Source organism: Schistocerca americana, chromosome X, assembly GCF_021461395.2.
Source record: "Schistocerca americana isolate TAMUIC-IGC-003095 chromosome X, iqSchAmer2.1, whole genome shotgun sequence".
NCBI classification, from domain to species: domain Eukaryota; kingdom Metazoa; phylum Arthropoda; class Insecta; order Orthoptera; family Acrididae; genus Schistocerca; species Schistocerca americana.
This window is the reverse complement of record NC_060130.1, coordinates 668,558,357-668,572,404: the sequence shown is the minus strand read 5'-3', so window position 1 is coordinate 668,572,404 and position 14,048 is coordinate 668,558,357. Positions and strand designations below refer to the sequence as shown.

At 41.1% G+C, this 14,048-nt stretch overlaps 1 protein-coding gene across 4 annotated transcripts in view; it reads left to right on the top strand.

Annotated features, from left to right (window-relative positions):
• Nucleotides 1–14,048, top strand: part of LOC124554825 (ephrin type-B receptor 1-B) — a 345,617-nt gene that overhangs the window by 232,861 nt on the left and 98,708 nt on the right. For all 4 annotated transcript variants that reach the window (XM_047128489.1, XM_047128488.1, XM_047128487.1 and 1 more), the window contains exons 10-12: nucleotides 1,087–1,273; nucleotides 1,661–1,769; nucleotides 7,028–7,098. In XM_047128489.1, the coding sequence (XP_046984445.1) occupies nucleotides 1,087–1,273; nucleotides 1,661–1,769; nucleotides 7,028–7,098 (367 nt within the window). The remainder of the gene's footprint in view (nucleotides 1–1,086; nucleotides 1,274–1,660; nucleotides 1,770–7,027; nucleotides 7,099–14,048) is intronic.

The following is a 14,048-nucleotide window of genomic DNA, read 5'->3' as shown; positions in this document are numbered from 1 at the left end:
TGTGAGGAGGTATAGGACAGGAACGCCCAGTACCACATCAAGTGGGGATGTTGAGAATACTTACTCAACAGCAATATTCTTTATTAATCGACACTTCTGCACAGGAGACTGATGGCTGCGGTCATGGCTAGAGGATGGAATGTGAGTACACTGTGACAGCCGAATGCTGTGGTAGCAGAAGAGCAGCTGTTGGTGACGCCACTCTTGCCAATGCAAGTTGGGAGTCAGCTCTGCCACAGATGTGGCTAGACAGTGCTGTTGGCATAAGCTGCATGCAGCCCGAGATGGGTGGCTGGAGTTAGCGAGATTGAACCCAGGACTCTTGGAGAGCGGCTGGAGTATAAGGCAACAGCGCCCGATGGGTGGCCTTGTGTCGGTGGATCCAGTTCAGGGCTCAGAACTGTCAGGGCTACCTGGTGGATCACAGATCAGCAGCTTCACCTAGCTAATGCCAGAAGAGGCTTTAGCTACAAGGTCACACATTTGAACTAGGACCGAAGCACAGAAGGCGCTGTTCGAATGCGAGGCCTGGTGGAAGTGCCGCTAGTGCTGCTACCGGGTGAGTCGGGGATATTTATACTCAGTCGGGCTGGGTGTGTTATGACAAAAGGAAACTTCCCATCATGTAGGCAGCTGTGGAAACACTGCATTGTGCCACAATGTGTAGCAGTATAGTCCACTGCTGGCCGTAGAAGGCTGCATTGCAAAATGTCATGGTAGCATTATTGCAGCAGCCAGCAGCAACGTTATGTAGATGGCTGGCCTGCATATTCCTCGTCTGGTAGGACAGCCTGCCTGAGACTGGTGTTGCAATATGTCCTTATCTGACCTATGTGTGACTTCATCTCTAATGACCTCATCATTGATAGCATGTTAAACTGTAATCTTTGTTCTGTCGTTAGTCATTTAGTTTCATACCAAGTAAAGACTCTAAAATATGCAAAACTATGTTAAAAGAAATAACATACAGCTGGGAATATGTAAGGGAAAAGTTGCTTAAATTGTTTTATACCCATTTCTCTGCCCTGATCACTTGAAAGAAGGTTTGAGAGAGAAGTATAGCTTCAAAGTTGTCAATTGTTACAGGTGCGCTACTTTGTTCGCAATGACGACACAAATGCTACGAGTACCTTAACGAAGGAGCAGAAAGTAACGTACACTGGATTACGACAAAGGACGGAATATGGATTTCAGGTCAGAGCCAAGACTGTTCATGGCTGGGGGGAATTCAGCCCTGTCATTTATAAAACAACTGGCCATGTTATGGGAAGAGGTAAGTTTAGGTTGTAACGAGCTGTATGTTCTCCATGTATGTATAATAGTAGCTACAAACAAAAGTGAGACTTAATAAATCTGTACTGTATGTTTGCTTTTGCAGTAGATCATAGTTTACTCACTTTAATTTTAGTTACTCCCATACTTTGTTTACTTGAGATCGAACAAGAAACTACATTGAAAAGTTAGAAATCTGCATCTGTTGGGAACCTAATTATAATTTCCTATTTCTCTCTCTCTCTCTCTCTCTCTCTCTCTCTTTCAAATTACCTATAACGTGATTGCAATACCAAACGTTTATGTTTGCCAAAATTGACATTTCTAGCTCTCCTAAGTATTAATTCCTCGTTTATTAAATATTCTTTTATTTGTGCTTTTTTTGCAGCATATGTGGGTGATGATAATATGCAAGTGCGCTTGATAGCTGGAGCAACTGTTGGTGTAGTTGTGTTCTTGGTCATCATAATCATCATAACTGTAGTGTTACTGAGAAGGTGAGCTGTCATATTAACCAAAACTCCCATTTTAATTGATTGTCTTGTTAATAACTCTGAAAGAATTCTGAACATCGGAAGAAACAGCATTTTGCTTGTGTTGCTTTTTTGTAGTATTATTTTTCTGTGTACTACCAGTGAAAATACTGTTAGGAAAGAAGAAGGAAATAGGTTCAGTCATACTAAATAAAAGCACTTTTCTTTAAAATGGGCAGTGAAAGTTCCAACGAGTATGCACTGAAAACTGCAGTGGGATTGCCCAAACCACACCCACACATACAACACAGATCTCCAGTTTTCAGAACACAGAAAGCAAAGAAAATGAGTGCAGAGAGTGCAGCAGTAGTGAGATGATGATGCAAGAGAAGAAAGTTGCACAGTTGGATTGTGTTAATTTAGGATTACAACGAAGATAATTATTGTACAAAGACAGCCACTTGCTGTTTTGGGAGAGACGTGGGTTGCGCTTAATGTGGATTGCACCATTTATCACCCTTATGAGTCAACTTCTTACCTATTTCAGTCTCCTGCTTGTTTTCCTAGTTCTTATTCTGCCCCTACAGTTGAAAACACCTCTGAAGGCAATTAACGCTTTTGAGACAGTGCCCGAGTCTCACTCGTACACTGGTAGAGCCAGTGCCAGAGTGAAAATCCGTGCCCTCTTCAAACAAAACGTTGAGACACATTTTCAGAAACAAATTTGACCTAATCACCAACTACCATATTTACTTGAATCCAAGCCGCATTTTTTTTCTGGTTTTTGTAATGTAAAAAACCGCCTGCAGCTTAGAATCGAGTGCAAATTAAGCGGAAGTTCTGGAAAATGTTGGTAGGTGCCGCCACAATAAACTTCTGCTGTCGAATACATGTAGCGCTACACGGGTATGCTTTACAGGCACAAAGATAAATACTGGCACCAAAACCTTTGCGTCAGTAAATAAATTAAAAAAAAAAAGGTGGAAGACGAGCTTTTTTCTCCGCCATGAGTTTCGACCACTGCATTTTCATACATTATCCAACGAAGTAAATACAAATTCCGTATTGTGCATCTTCGAATGTAGCAGCATTTCAATGTACTACGAAAATCCCACTGGCAAGACTGTTTGGGATGTTTGTCAATATGGCCAACTCTACGTTCTGAATTTTTTCCTACCTGTGAGAAGAGATGGTTGCTAAAAGGAACTTTTATGAATTGTGAATCACCTGCACTATTCTCTTCACCATAAGAATAATGCGAATATAAACATTTTGCCATGTATTCTTTTGTGTTTACTTCTATCTCATTTAAATCCTGTCTGCCTAATAAACTATGAAACTAGAGTTAGACAACAGCAAACACGGAAGAATATATGTATCATGTGATGTTTATATTCGTATTATTCTTATGCCTAATAGTGGTACAGTCAGAAATGAATCACAGCAATTGACTAGATTTTTAAATCTACGATGACTAATTTCTGTGCAGAATGTAATGTACTAAAGAGGCATCTGCAGAGATTTTCAAACGGAGAAAAATTTTCGCTAAACTCTCGTTCAGAAGATCTTCTATCATACGCAGTCTATTATTTGGTTCTTGTTGATCATTATCAAAGAAAGCAGCAGTGTAAGTAACAACAAATAGCAGTCTCTTGCCATTGTTTCGCTAATGAGGCGATTCCTCTTTTTTTTTCCAATTGTAAGCGGCGGCAGCATGCACAAAAGCAAGCCATGCCGCGAGCGGTGACAGGTCGTAAACATTCATTATCAGAATGCGAAAAACAATGCACGACACAGTACAGTAATGCATTTTCAGCTTAGAGTGATGTAAACACCTATAACATAGAGAACGGCACTTATCAGATCAAAGAAAAATAAGCAATCAATTCAAACCAGATGAAGCACGTGAAAAGGGAAGGGTACCCGTATAAATACAGACAGAGCGCCTGACGCATTGCAATGGGTACCTGGTAAATCTTAACTGCTAAGCTTACGACTCGAACGAAACTACTGTAGCTGTATCGTCATTCATTTGACCTAAATTGTGTCTCATATTACAATGGACCAACTTTGTTTCGATTTGGAGGTGTGGCCTAAAACTTTTCTCTCCCTTTGAATTTTGAGTCTCAAATTTCAGGTGCGGCTTAGATTCGGGAAATTTTTTTTCCTTGATTTCGAGTCTCATTTTTCGGGTGTGGCTTAGATTCGAGTGCAGCTTAGATTCGAGTAAATACGGTAGTTAATAATTGTGCTGTGTCCAGGTAAATATCTGCATCTCTTTACTCACAGCCAACTTTTGTTCACTGAATCCAGTCAGCTGCTTTGTGAAAACACGGTCTGTATTATTTTTAAAAAAGTCAAATTAATAACGAAACATCCTTTCATAAAACACTGTTGGGGCAGCTCTTTCCGCTCAGATGTTTTCCAAGTCATAAGCAGATGTGATGCCCATTTCTTCTTTGATATAAGGGGATGATTGTAAGCATTTATTCTCCTTATATACAAACAGTGTTAGAACAGTTTACAGTCAGTGAAACATCCCCAAGAAAAGGATCCTGATAGGCCTGTGACTCCTCCTGCATCTGATAGACAGTGTCCCAAGTGGAACATCTTATTGCTGTGTGAGGTAAGGGGGAAAGGCCTCAAAGTTGTGTGTAAATCCTTTGTTCATTCTAACTGGATATGTGTGATCCATCAACTGAAGACAAAGAAAATATGTAATAATAACAAACACCCCTCACAGCCTCATAACACCCCTCACTTCCTCACAACACCCATCACTTTCTGACAGCAACCCTTACTTTCTCACAACCCCCCTCACTGTGTTACAGATTTTCTCATAACGTCCCACTCTCCTCAACAACCCCATTCTCTCTTCCCAACAGCTAGTCTCTTCCCCAACAACCCTGTCTCTCCCCCCAACAACCTCTGCATTTCTCCGCAACAACTGCCTCTCTCCCCAACAACCTCTGCCTCTTTCTTCAGCCTCCTCCCTCTAATCACCAACATCTTGTCTACATCAGTATTTTGCAAGCCATCTGATGATGTGTGGCAGACAGTACTTCTGGTACCACCAACTAATCCCCCCTTCCTTGTTCCATTCGTGAATATCACATGGGAAGAATGATTTTTGGTAAACCTCTGTATTAGCTCTAATTTCTCAAATTTTGTTCAAGGTCATTTCACAAGATGTATGTGGCAGGAAGTAATAGGTTGTGAGACTCTTCCCAGAAAGTACTCAAAGTTTCAATAGTAGAAACCTCTCTGCGGTGTGAAACATCTCTCTTGTAGCGTCTGCCACTTGAGTTTGATGAGCATCTGTGTGCTGCTCACGAACCAACTAAACGATCCTGTAATGAAATATGGCACTTTTCATGGGATCTTCTCTGTGTTTTTTTTAAATCAGTCCTAGCTGGTAAGGGTTGCAGATTGGTGAACAATACTCAAGAATCAGTTGAGTAAGTGCCTTGTAAGCTACTTCATTTGTGGGTGAGTTACATTTCCTTAAGATTCTTTCTATGAATCTCAGTCTGGCATCTGTTTCTCGTACTATTTATTTTATGTGGTCATTTCACTTACGGTCGCTCTGGATAGTAACTCCTAGATATTTTACAGTATATACTGTTTCTTGCAGTTTGTCACCAAAAGTGTATTTGTACAGTAGTAGATTTCTTTTTCTGTATATTTGCAATATGTTACATTTATTAATGTTTAGGGTCAACAGCCAGAGACTGCACCATCCATCAGTTTTCTGTAAGTCATTTTGCAAATTGATACTGTCTTCTGGCGTTGCTGCTTTTTTATAGACATCACATCATCTGTGAACAGCCTTAAAGATCCTCCAATGCTTTCTGCTAGCTCGTTTATTGATCGTAGGCTGTGAAAACCCTGTAACTCCATCTGTCTGTGAAAACTCGTAATTCCAGTAACCAGTAACTCCAATAAAAAAAAGAGAGATTTGAAAGTTTGTGGAATTGCCTAATTTGTCAATAACGATGCTTGTACTATATATTTACACATGTAGCAACTTTCTGTATCAGTGTATATTATTTTTTAAGACTCTGTTTTTGCTTCTCATGTAAAATATAACAAATGCACTTGTGAGGTTTTCATTGCCTACTGTTGTTATATACATTGTGAACAGTAACAGTCCTGTCACAATTCCTTGGGGTACTCCGGACATTACCTTTACATCTGTAGAGTTTGTTCCATTTAGAGCGACACGTCAAGTTCTATCTGCAGGAAAACCCTGAATCCAGTTGCAAATCTGGTCCAATACTCTGTAAGCTCGTATTTTTTTCCATAAAAACTTCCCCCCCTCACTCGGCCGAATCTCCCCCCTCTCTCTGGCTAACCTCTCCCACTCACTATCCCAGGCTGTACCAACACTGCCCTATGAGGGAAAAGCACTGTGCCCACACCAGAGCACACTCGCTAGCAGGGGCAAACAGTATAGGCTATGTGCTAGACAACCAAATTGCACACGTCGTACGTATGCTGTACGTGCTTGGCCGCCCTCGGCTTCCTGCCTTCGGCTGGAGTACGATTGCGTGCACCTTGGCCCAGCTGTAAGACTGCCTACTCACCCCTGGCCGCCTGTGCCCATGCCTGCCCAGCTGCTCGTGGGTGAGCACTTGAGCTGGAATAGTCTGCACGCCAAACCACCTCACTTACTCTGTCCAGCTTATTCCCATCCTCCCACCAATCTCTCCCTTTCACTGCCCCAGCTTTCTCCCAGCTGTCTCTGCCAGTGTCTTCCTCCTCTCGACATTATTAATTATTCAATGTAGGAAAAGATAGATTGCTACTTACCGTAAAGAAGACACATTAAGTTGCAGACAGGCACAATAAAAGAACCTTTTGGCCACAGTCTTCATCAGAGAAAGAGAAACGCACGCCATTCATACACACGCCATTCATACACACAAGCAAGTGCACCTCACACACACATGATGGCCAACTCTGGTAGCTCAGGCCAGAATGTGTTCCTGCCTGGAGTTTCCATTGTTTCATTCTTAATTAAAATGTTTATTTGTTAATTTATGTTAATACATATTGTTTTCCACTATGAATGGTCAATTTCATACACAATTATATTTGTTACTTGTGCTGTTATCGTACTTCTAACCTGCTGTGTGAATAATTTTTATCAAGATTTTCTCCTTTTATGGTACTAGTTTTGATTTCAAGAAACTTTTATCATCATGTTGCTAATGGATGAATTTTTTAAATGGATGATGTGTTTCTGTACATTATTGGTGAATTATGTACTTGCATTTCAGCCGTGGAAGTGATGAGTGCAATAAGAAGCAGCCTAGTGACTGTGATACATTGGAGTACAGGAATGGAGAAGGTAAGTTCACACAATCATATTGCTGTGGGAGAAATTTGGTGTGTATGTGCATGAGTAAATCAATGTTTTCCCTTTGTTTCCTCATTGTGTTAACTCCTGCTCATTCCCATACATGGAGGTTATGCTTTGAAAATTAGTGTGGTGACTTATTTATTTGTGATCCATTTTGCATTTGAACCCCCCTTTGCCGTGTGCATTTAATATTTTCCTTTTGAAAGTTATTTGTACTTTTGAGATGAATGCAACAGTCATTTGAGTCTGTAAAAAAGTATCAAGAATGCTATCCTATAGTGTAAGTCACAAATTGTCTCTGAGATTTCTTGCTGTAAATAAAATGAACGTATAATGGTGAAGTCTCAATTGTACAGCATTTTCTTCGGTACAGTAGTCAAGGGCACGTGGTACCTCTTTGCTTGCCTATTGATTTGAGATATTGGGGTTACATATGTGAGCTTCAATTTTCTGGTACTGTTATATTAAAAAAAACATTTGACATTGTTGTGGTATAATGGAAGCTTGTTGTGGTGAAGGAGCTTATCTTGTGTTAACTGAAAGCCACTTGTTAATGTCTCCTTTCACTTTCTTGAGTGCAGCATGTTTGTTTTGATGTAATTACATCTTGGTGAAAGTATCTGTGGAAAACTGACGTGCAATTTTCATGCAGTGTATGCCCAAGTTGCTTAACAATCTCATTTTAAACTAATTCAGGTTATAAGGTGAAATTAATATTTGGGGTATTTCTTGGTGACTGCCTTGCATCTTCTAAGTTGCAGCTTGGTTGTGAAGAACATTGATATATTACCACTATGCAAAGGCATTCCAGAACCATTTCAGGGAATGAATTTGCATTTTTATTGTTGTATTCTTTAAATTACCGTTTCATACACTCCTGGAAATTGAAATAAGAACACCGTGAATTCATTGTCCCAGGAAGGGGAAACTTTATTGACACATTCCTGGGGTCAGATACATCACATGATCACACTGACAGAACCACAGGCACATAGACACAGGCAACAGAGCATGCACAATGTCGGCACTAGTGCAGTGTATATCCACCTTTCGCAGCAATGCAGGCTGCTATTCTCCCATGGAGACGATCGTAGAGATGCTGGATGTAGTCCTGTGGAACGGCTTGCCATGCCATTTCCACCTGGCGCCTCAGTAGGACCAGCGTTCGTGCTGGACGTGCAGACCGCGTGAGACGACGCTTCATCCAGTCCCAAACATGCTCAATGGGGGACAGATCCGGAGATCTTGCTGGCCAGGGTAGTTGACTTACACCTTCTAGAGCACGTTGGGTGGCACGGGATACATGCGGACGTGCATTGTCCTGTTGGAACAGCAAGTTCCCTTGCTGGTCTAGGAATGGTAGAATGATGGGTTCGATGACGGTATGGATGTACCGTGCACTATTCAGTGTCCCCTCGACGATCACCAGTGGTGTACGGCCAGTGTAGGAGATCGCTCCCCACACCATGATGCCGGGTGTTGGCCCTGTGTGCCTCGGTCGTATGCAGTCCTGATTGTGGCGCTCACCTGCACGGCGCCAAACACGCATACGACCATCATTGGCACCAAGGCAGAAGCGACTCTCATCGCTGAAGACGACACGTCTCCATTCGTCCCTCCATTCACGCCTGTCGCGACACCACTGGAGGCGGGCTGCACGATGTTGGGGCGTGAGCGGAAGACGGCCTAACGGTGTGCGGGACCGTAGCCCAGCTTCATGGAGACGGTTGCGAATGGTCCTCGCCGATACCCCAGGAGCAACAGTGTCCCTAATTTGCTGGGAAGTTGCGGTGCGGTCCCCTACGGCACTGCGTAGGATCCTACGGTCTTGGCGTGCATCCGTGCGTCGCTGCGGTCCGGTCCCAGGTCGACGGGCACGTGCACCTTCCGCCGACCACTGGTGACAACATCGATGTACTGTGGAGACCTCACGCCCCACGTGTTGAGCAATTCGGCGGTACTTCCACCCGCCCTCCCGCATGCCCACTATACGCCCTCGCTCAAAGTCCGTCAACTGCACATACGGTTCACATCCACGCTGTCGCGGCATGCTACCAGTGTTAAAGACTGCGATGGAGCTCCGTATGCCACGGCAAACTGGCTGACACTGACGGCGGCGGTGCACAAATGCTGCGCAGCTAGCGCCATTCGACGGCCAACACCGCGGTTCCTGGTGTGTCCGCTGTGCTGTGCGTGTGATCATTGCTTGTACAGCCCTCTCGCAGTGTCCGGAGCAAGTATGGTGAGTCTGACACACCGGTGTCAATGTGTTCTTTTTTCCATTTCCAGGAGTGTATGTGCTTAGGGTGGATCCAATGAAGTGTGGATCAGTTGTCGTCAGCATTAAATTGTGTCAAAAAAGCGTAATTCATTTGTTCTTAATATTATGCTCAGATTCTCCAGTTTGAGAATTTGGTTCTGGGCTCTCAATGTGTTAGTAAATATTAACATTTCACTTTCTTATGGCAGAAACAAAGAACTTTACTATTAATTGTAAGTTTATCGTGTGAAACAAAATAGTAGCTCTGCTGTACAATCATTTCAGAAACTAAATAGGTTCACTTTGCAAACTTATCACTTTCTCTTTGATAAGGATATTACTTGTACATGTTCTGTTTCTTAAATGCTCACTTGTTGACTGCAGTGACAGTGAATTCAAGCTGAACATTTGATATCTATGACAGTGTGAAGAGAGAGTGTATAATTAATTTTACGTACCAGCTGGGAAGGAGAACTTGAGTGGAGTAGAACAGAACTGTAATTTTTTGATTCTGTTATAAAAAAACAAAAATCCACAAATCTTGCATACTAAATTATTATAACATGTAAGTGCTTCATGAATGTACAATGGCCAATAAAAGGATATTTATCTGGTAACACAGTAATTAATACAGTACTTATTGTTGCTCTGATAGTTACAGCAGAGATTGTTACAATTACTATGTTCGTGTGTGTGTGTGTGTGTGTGTGTGTGTGTGTGTGTGTGTGTGTGTGAGAGAGAGAGAGAGAGAGAGAGAGAGAGAGCGAGAAGCTACAAAAAGGGATCCTGAAATCTATTAATACAGTCAAGACTATTCAAACATCATGTATAAGGTAACCGGACTGCCAGTTGTGGCACATTTTTAAACAAAAAAGGATCACAGCATTGTAATAGTGAATGCAAAACTTTGAATGTGGTATTGTGTGAAATACTCAGATGTGGTTTATCTTTGGAGGCTTATCACAAACGAGTGAAATCACAATTTTATCTACCATTGGAATTTCTTTCACTTAGAAGGATAATAAGCAGTTATTTTATTTATTCGCCCATACTATGTGAATATTGTGATGCAAACTATTTATGGTTTTGTTATAGCCACTGGTTCTCTCACAGGTGCCCACTCATATCCGTTGCACTGTGTTGAATGTGTGGAAACAAGATCTGTTCTTGAAAAATTCATTCCCCATATTTTATTCTTGTTTTGATAACCAAATTCTGGGGGATGATTGTTTCTGTTTTGACATGCAAGGGCGTAATGACTTCTTGCTGTACTGTAATAAATAATTAAATACAGCTGGTTATGTACACTCTTAAGACAAAAATAGACACATCATGAAGGAATCTGCTTGGTATTGATTGACAGAGTTGTGGGATCTGCTCCTGAGGGATATTGTACCAAATTCTATCCAACTGGTGCGTTACATCATCAAAATCCGTAGCTGGTTGGAGGGCCCTGCCCATAATGCTCCAAACATTTGCAATTGGGGAGAGGTCAGTGACCTTGCTGGGTGGGTCAGATGGGGTTTGGTAACCACGAATACAAGCAGTAAAACATTCACTGTGTTAAGGTTGCTGAAATGTAAGCCCAGGATGGCTTGCCATGAAGGGCAACAAAACGGGGTGTAGAATATCGTTGACAACCGCTTTGCTGTAAGGATGCCGTGGATGACAGCCAAAGGGGTCCTGCTATAAAATGAAGAGGCACCACAGACCATCACTTCTGGTTGTTGGGCCATGTGATGGGCAACAGTTAGGTTGGTATCCCACCACTGTCTGGGGTGTTTCTTAGACACGTCATGCTGGTCATCAAAGCTCAGTTCAAAGTAGTACTCATCACTCTGACAATTGTTCTACAGTCAGTGAGATTCCAGTCCCGAAGACATGTCTGGAGATGCCCGGACAGTGGTGGTATACCAACTAACTGTTACCTCTCATATGGCCTGACACCAGGAGTGAAGGTCTGCAGTGCACATTTATTTTCATAGCAGGACCCATTTGATTGTCATTCGCAGAACTTGTACAGCAGAGCAGTACAATGATGATATTCTACACCCCATTTTGCTACCCTTCATGGCAAGCCATCCTGGGCCTTTAGGTCAGTATGATACTCACTGCCTGCACGTGGCAAGAGTTTCTACTGCTTTTCTGTATGCTTACCAAATCCTACCTTGGCCAACAAAGTAGCTGGATCTCTCCCCAGCTGAGAACATTTAGAGCATTATGGGTAGGGTCCTCTAACCTGGACAGGATTTGGCACAATATCCCTGAGGAGGACATCCACCAACTCTCTCAAACAGTGCCAATCCATATAACAGCTTGCATAAGGGCCAGAGGTGCTCAGTTTGTGGAACTCTTTCTTTTGCATAAATCATCCAGCTTTTCTGAAATTGTAATCGTATGTTTGCATGTCCATGTACATCCCATCTACCAATTTCTGTCCCATTTGGTTAGTGGATAATATGGATATTTCGTTCAAGATGTGTTGTGGTGTGGCTCTTTTTTTTAAGTGTGTTACAGTGATGCATGTGTAGAACACAACCTTTGTCAGAATAGTTCTCGAACAGTATGCTAAAAAGTATCATAACTCATAGCACCTGTGTCCCTTTCCTTGCATACACATCTGTCCTAAGTGCATACCCAATTGAACTATGGCTTACAATGTATAGCCTATTGCTGCACTTATCTGACTTTTGTTTGCTGTACATGTGAAAATGTATTACTGTCTAACTTTGCTTTTTCGTTCGTGGAATTGATGTTTTCCAACCATTTACAACATTTTTTATCACTCCCATCAAATTTCAAATGCTCACAATATCAATTCACACCCATTTTTGCGTTAACATGTTTGTAATATTCTTGTCAGTTATACTTTATACAACAATGTTTGTCGAGAGAAAACTGACATAATTGACATAAAATTACTATGTTACATAGGTAAGTTTCTTGACACAAGCATGCTCTACTCAACAAATCTGAATTGGAACAATTCTGCTGCTGTCAAGCTCTACTCAGTGTAGTGGATAAGGAGATAACGAGGTTTTTTTGACAGAAGATATTATGACTGACCACAACCGTTTTCAAACTGTCTCTATTGCGGATGCGCAGATTCATGATTGTTGTGATCATCACGATGCCTTTGCATTATCCTTAACACATATTTCACGTGTTTCGTTGTTTGATCACTTGTAGCACTAGTTGACTCCTTTGCTCTCTTTGCATTTCTCAATTTTTTTTGGGTTAAATAATCATTGCTTGAATGTTTTTGGTTTAGATAATCAAACACTGCACCAGTGTGTGTTTTTCACTGCATGATTTGCTATGAGAATTTATTCTCACTGTCATGTGCAAATATTTATGTAAGTATTTACTGTGATATTTCACAAACAAACAGTGTGAGTGATGGTTTGTGCGTGTGTGGTTTTCTGTGTAACACAAGAGGCAGAATACATTATAATCTTAAAAAGATATCTATAGTGCAAGAGGAGCAGAACAACACACATGGTAACATCACCCAAAATACTTAAATAAATATTAGCACTTGACATAGACTAAATTCTTGAAACACGTCATGGTATGTGTGAAAAAATATGTGACTGGTTTAGTGTTTCATTATTTAAATAATGAATGACACACTTGCAGGCTATCCAAAAACAACAATTATGATTAATGAAGTTAAGTCAAAGGTTTTTACTTCCCACACATTTACCAATTCCCAATGTTCCAATGGCCAAGCATAGTGATAACCTATATTAGATAATAAAAAATCCTTAATGAGTATTTTAATGCTTGTTATATACATATATTTAACATAAACTATGAAAATGCCAATGGTGGATCCTGTACATTACTTTTGTCATATTTCACACCATTTTTTTTAGTCCCTTGAAAAGTGTAAAAGCAGGGTTTCACTTTATTCCTTGACAAGGTCCGACTGAAGAACATATCATGTGGTGCTGCCCCTCCTCGCCCCCTTGTATACTTTCACCAGTTTTTGCTACTAATTATGATACTCCCTGCATACAAATTTTGCACTTCGGTTCCTCTTGTCCTCCAAGCACCCACTTGTGTCGTTAGGCATTAAACCAGCCCTGCCCATAAAACACGCACACAAATGCACACCAACTCTGATAACTTCATCAATGATAAGTCATTAAAGTCAGATCTTTATTTTTTATCTTTTGAAAACTACACACATACTAATCAGGTATTGGATATTCAAAAGGAATTTGGATGGTAAAAAACTGATGCATTTTGAAATCATGATAATAACAATGGTTAGTAGCCTTCCTTTTTCAAGGGTGGAGAAAAGGTGTGTTTCTGAAGTTTCATCATTTCCTTTGTTTCTATGTCATAATGTTGAACTTTCTGTGTATATACCATGAGCTGTCATTCGAAAAAGAAACCTCTTCATTCTGCACCCAACAGATTCATTAGTTGTCATCTGAAATACACATCTAGATAGTAGTGCGTAGCTATAACACATACCATGACAACACTCATTTAGGATAAATCTACTGATTTATGATGATCTTCATCATCAGTGTATAATTTGTGAAGGCAACTGCCCTCATATAATAGCCTCGTGTTGTTGTTGTTGTTTTTTCCCAGTGGTTTAGCTTGCAGATGCAAAAAGTTACACCATGCATCATGCCCTAGTTTTGCCAGCTATTGCACTTTT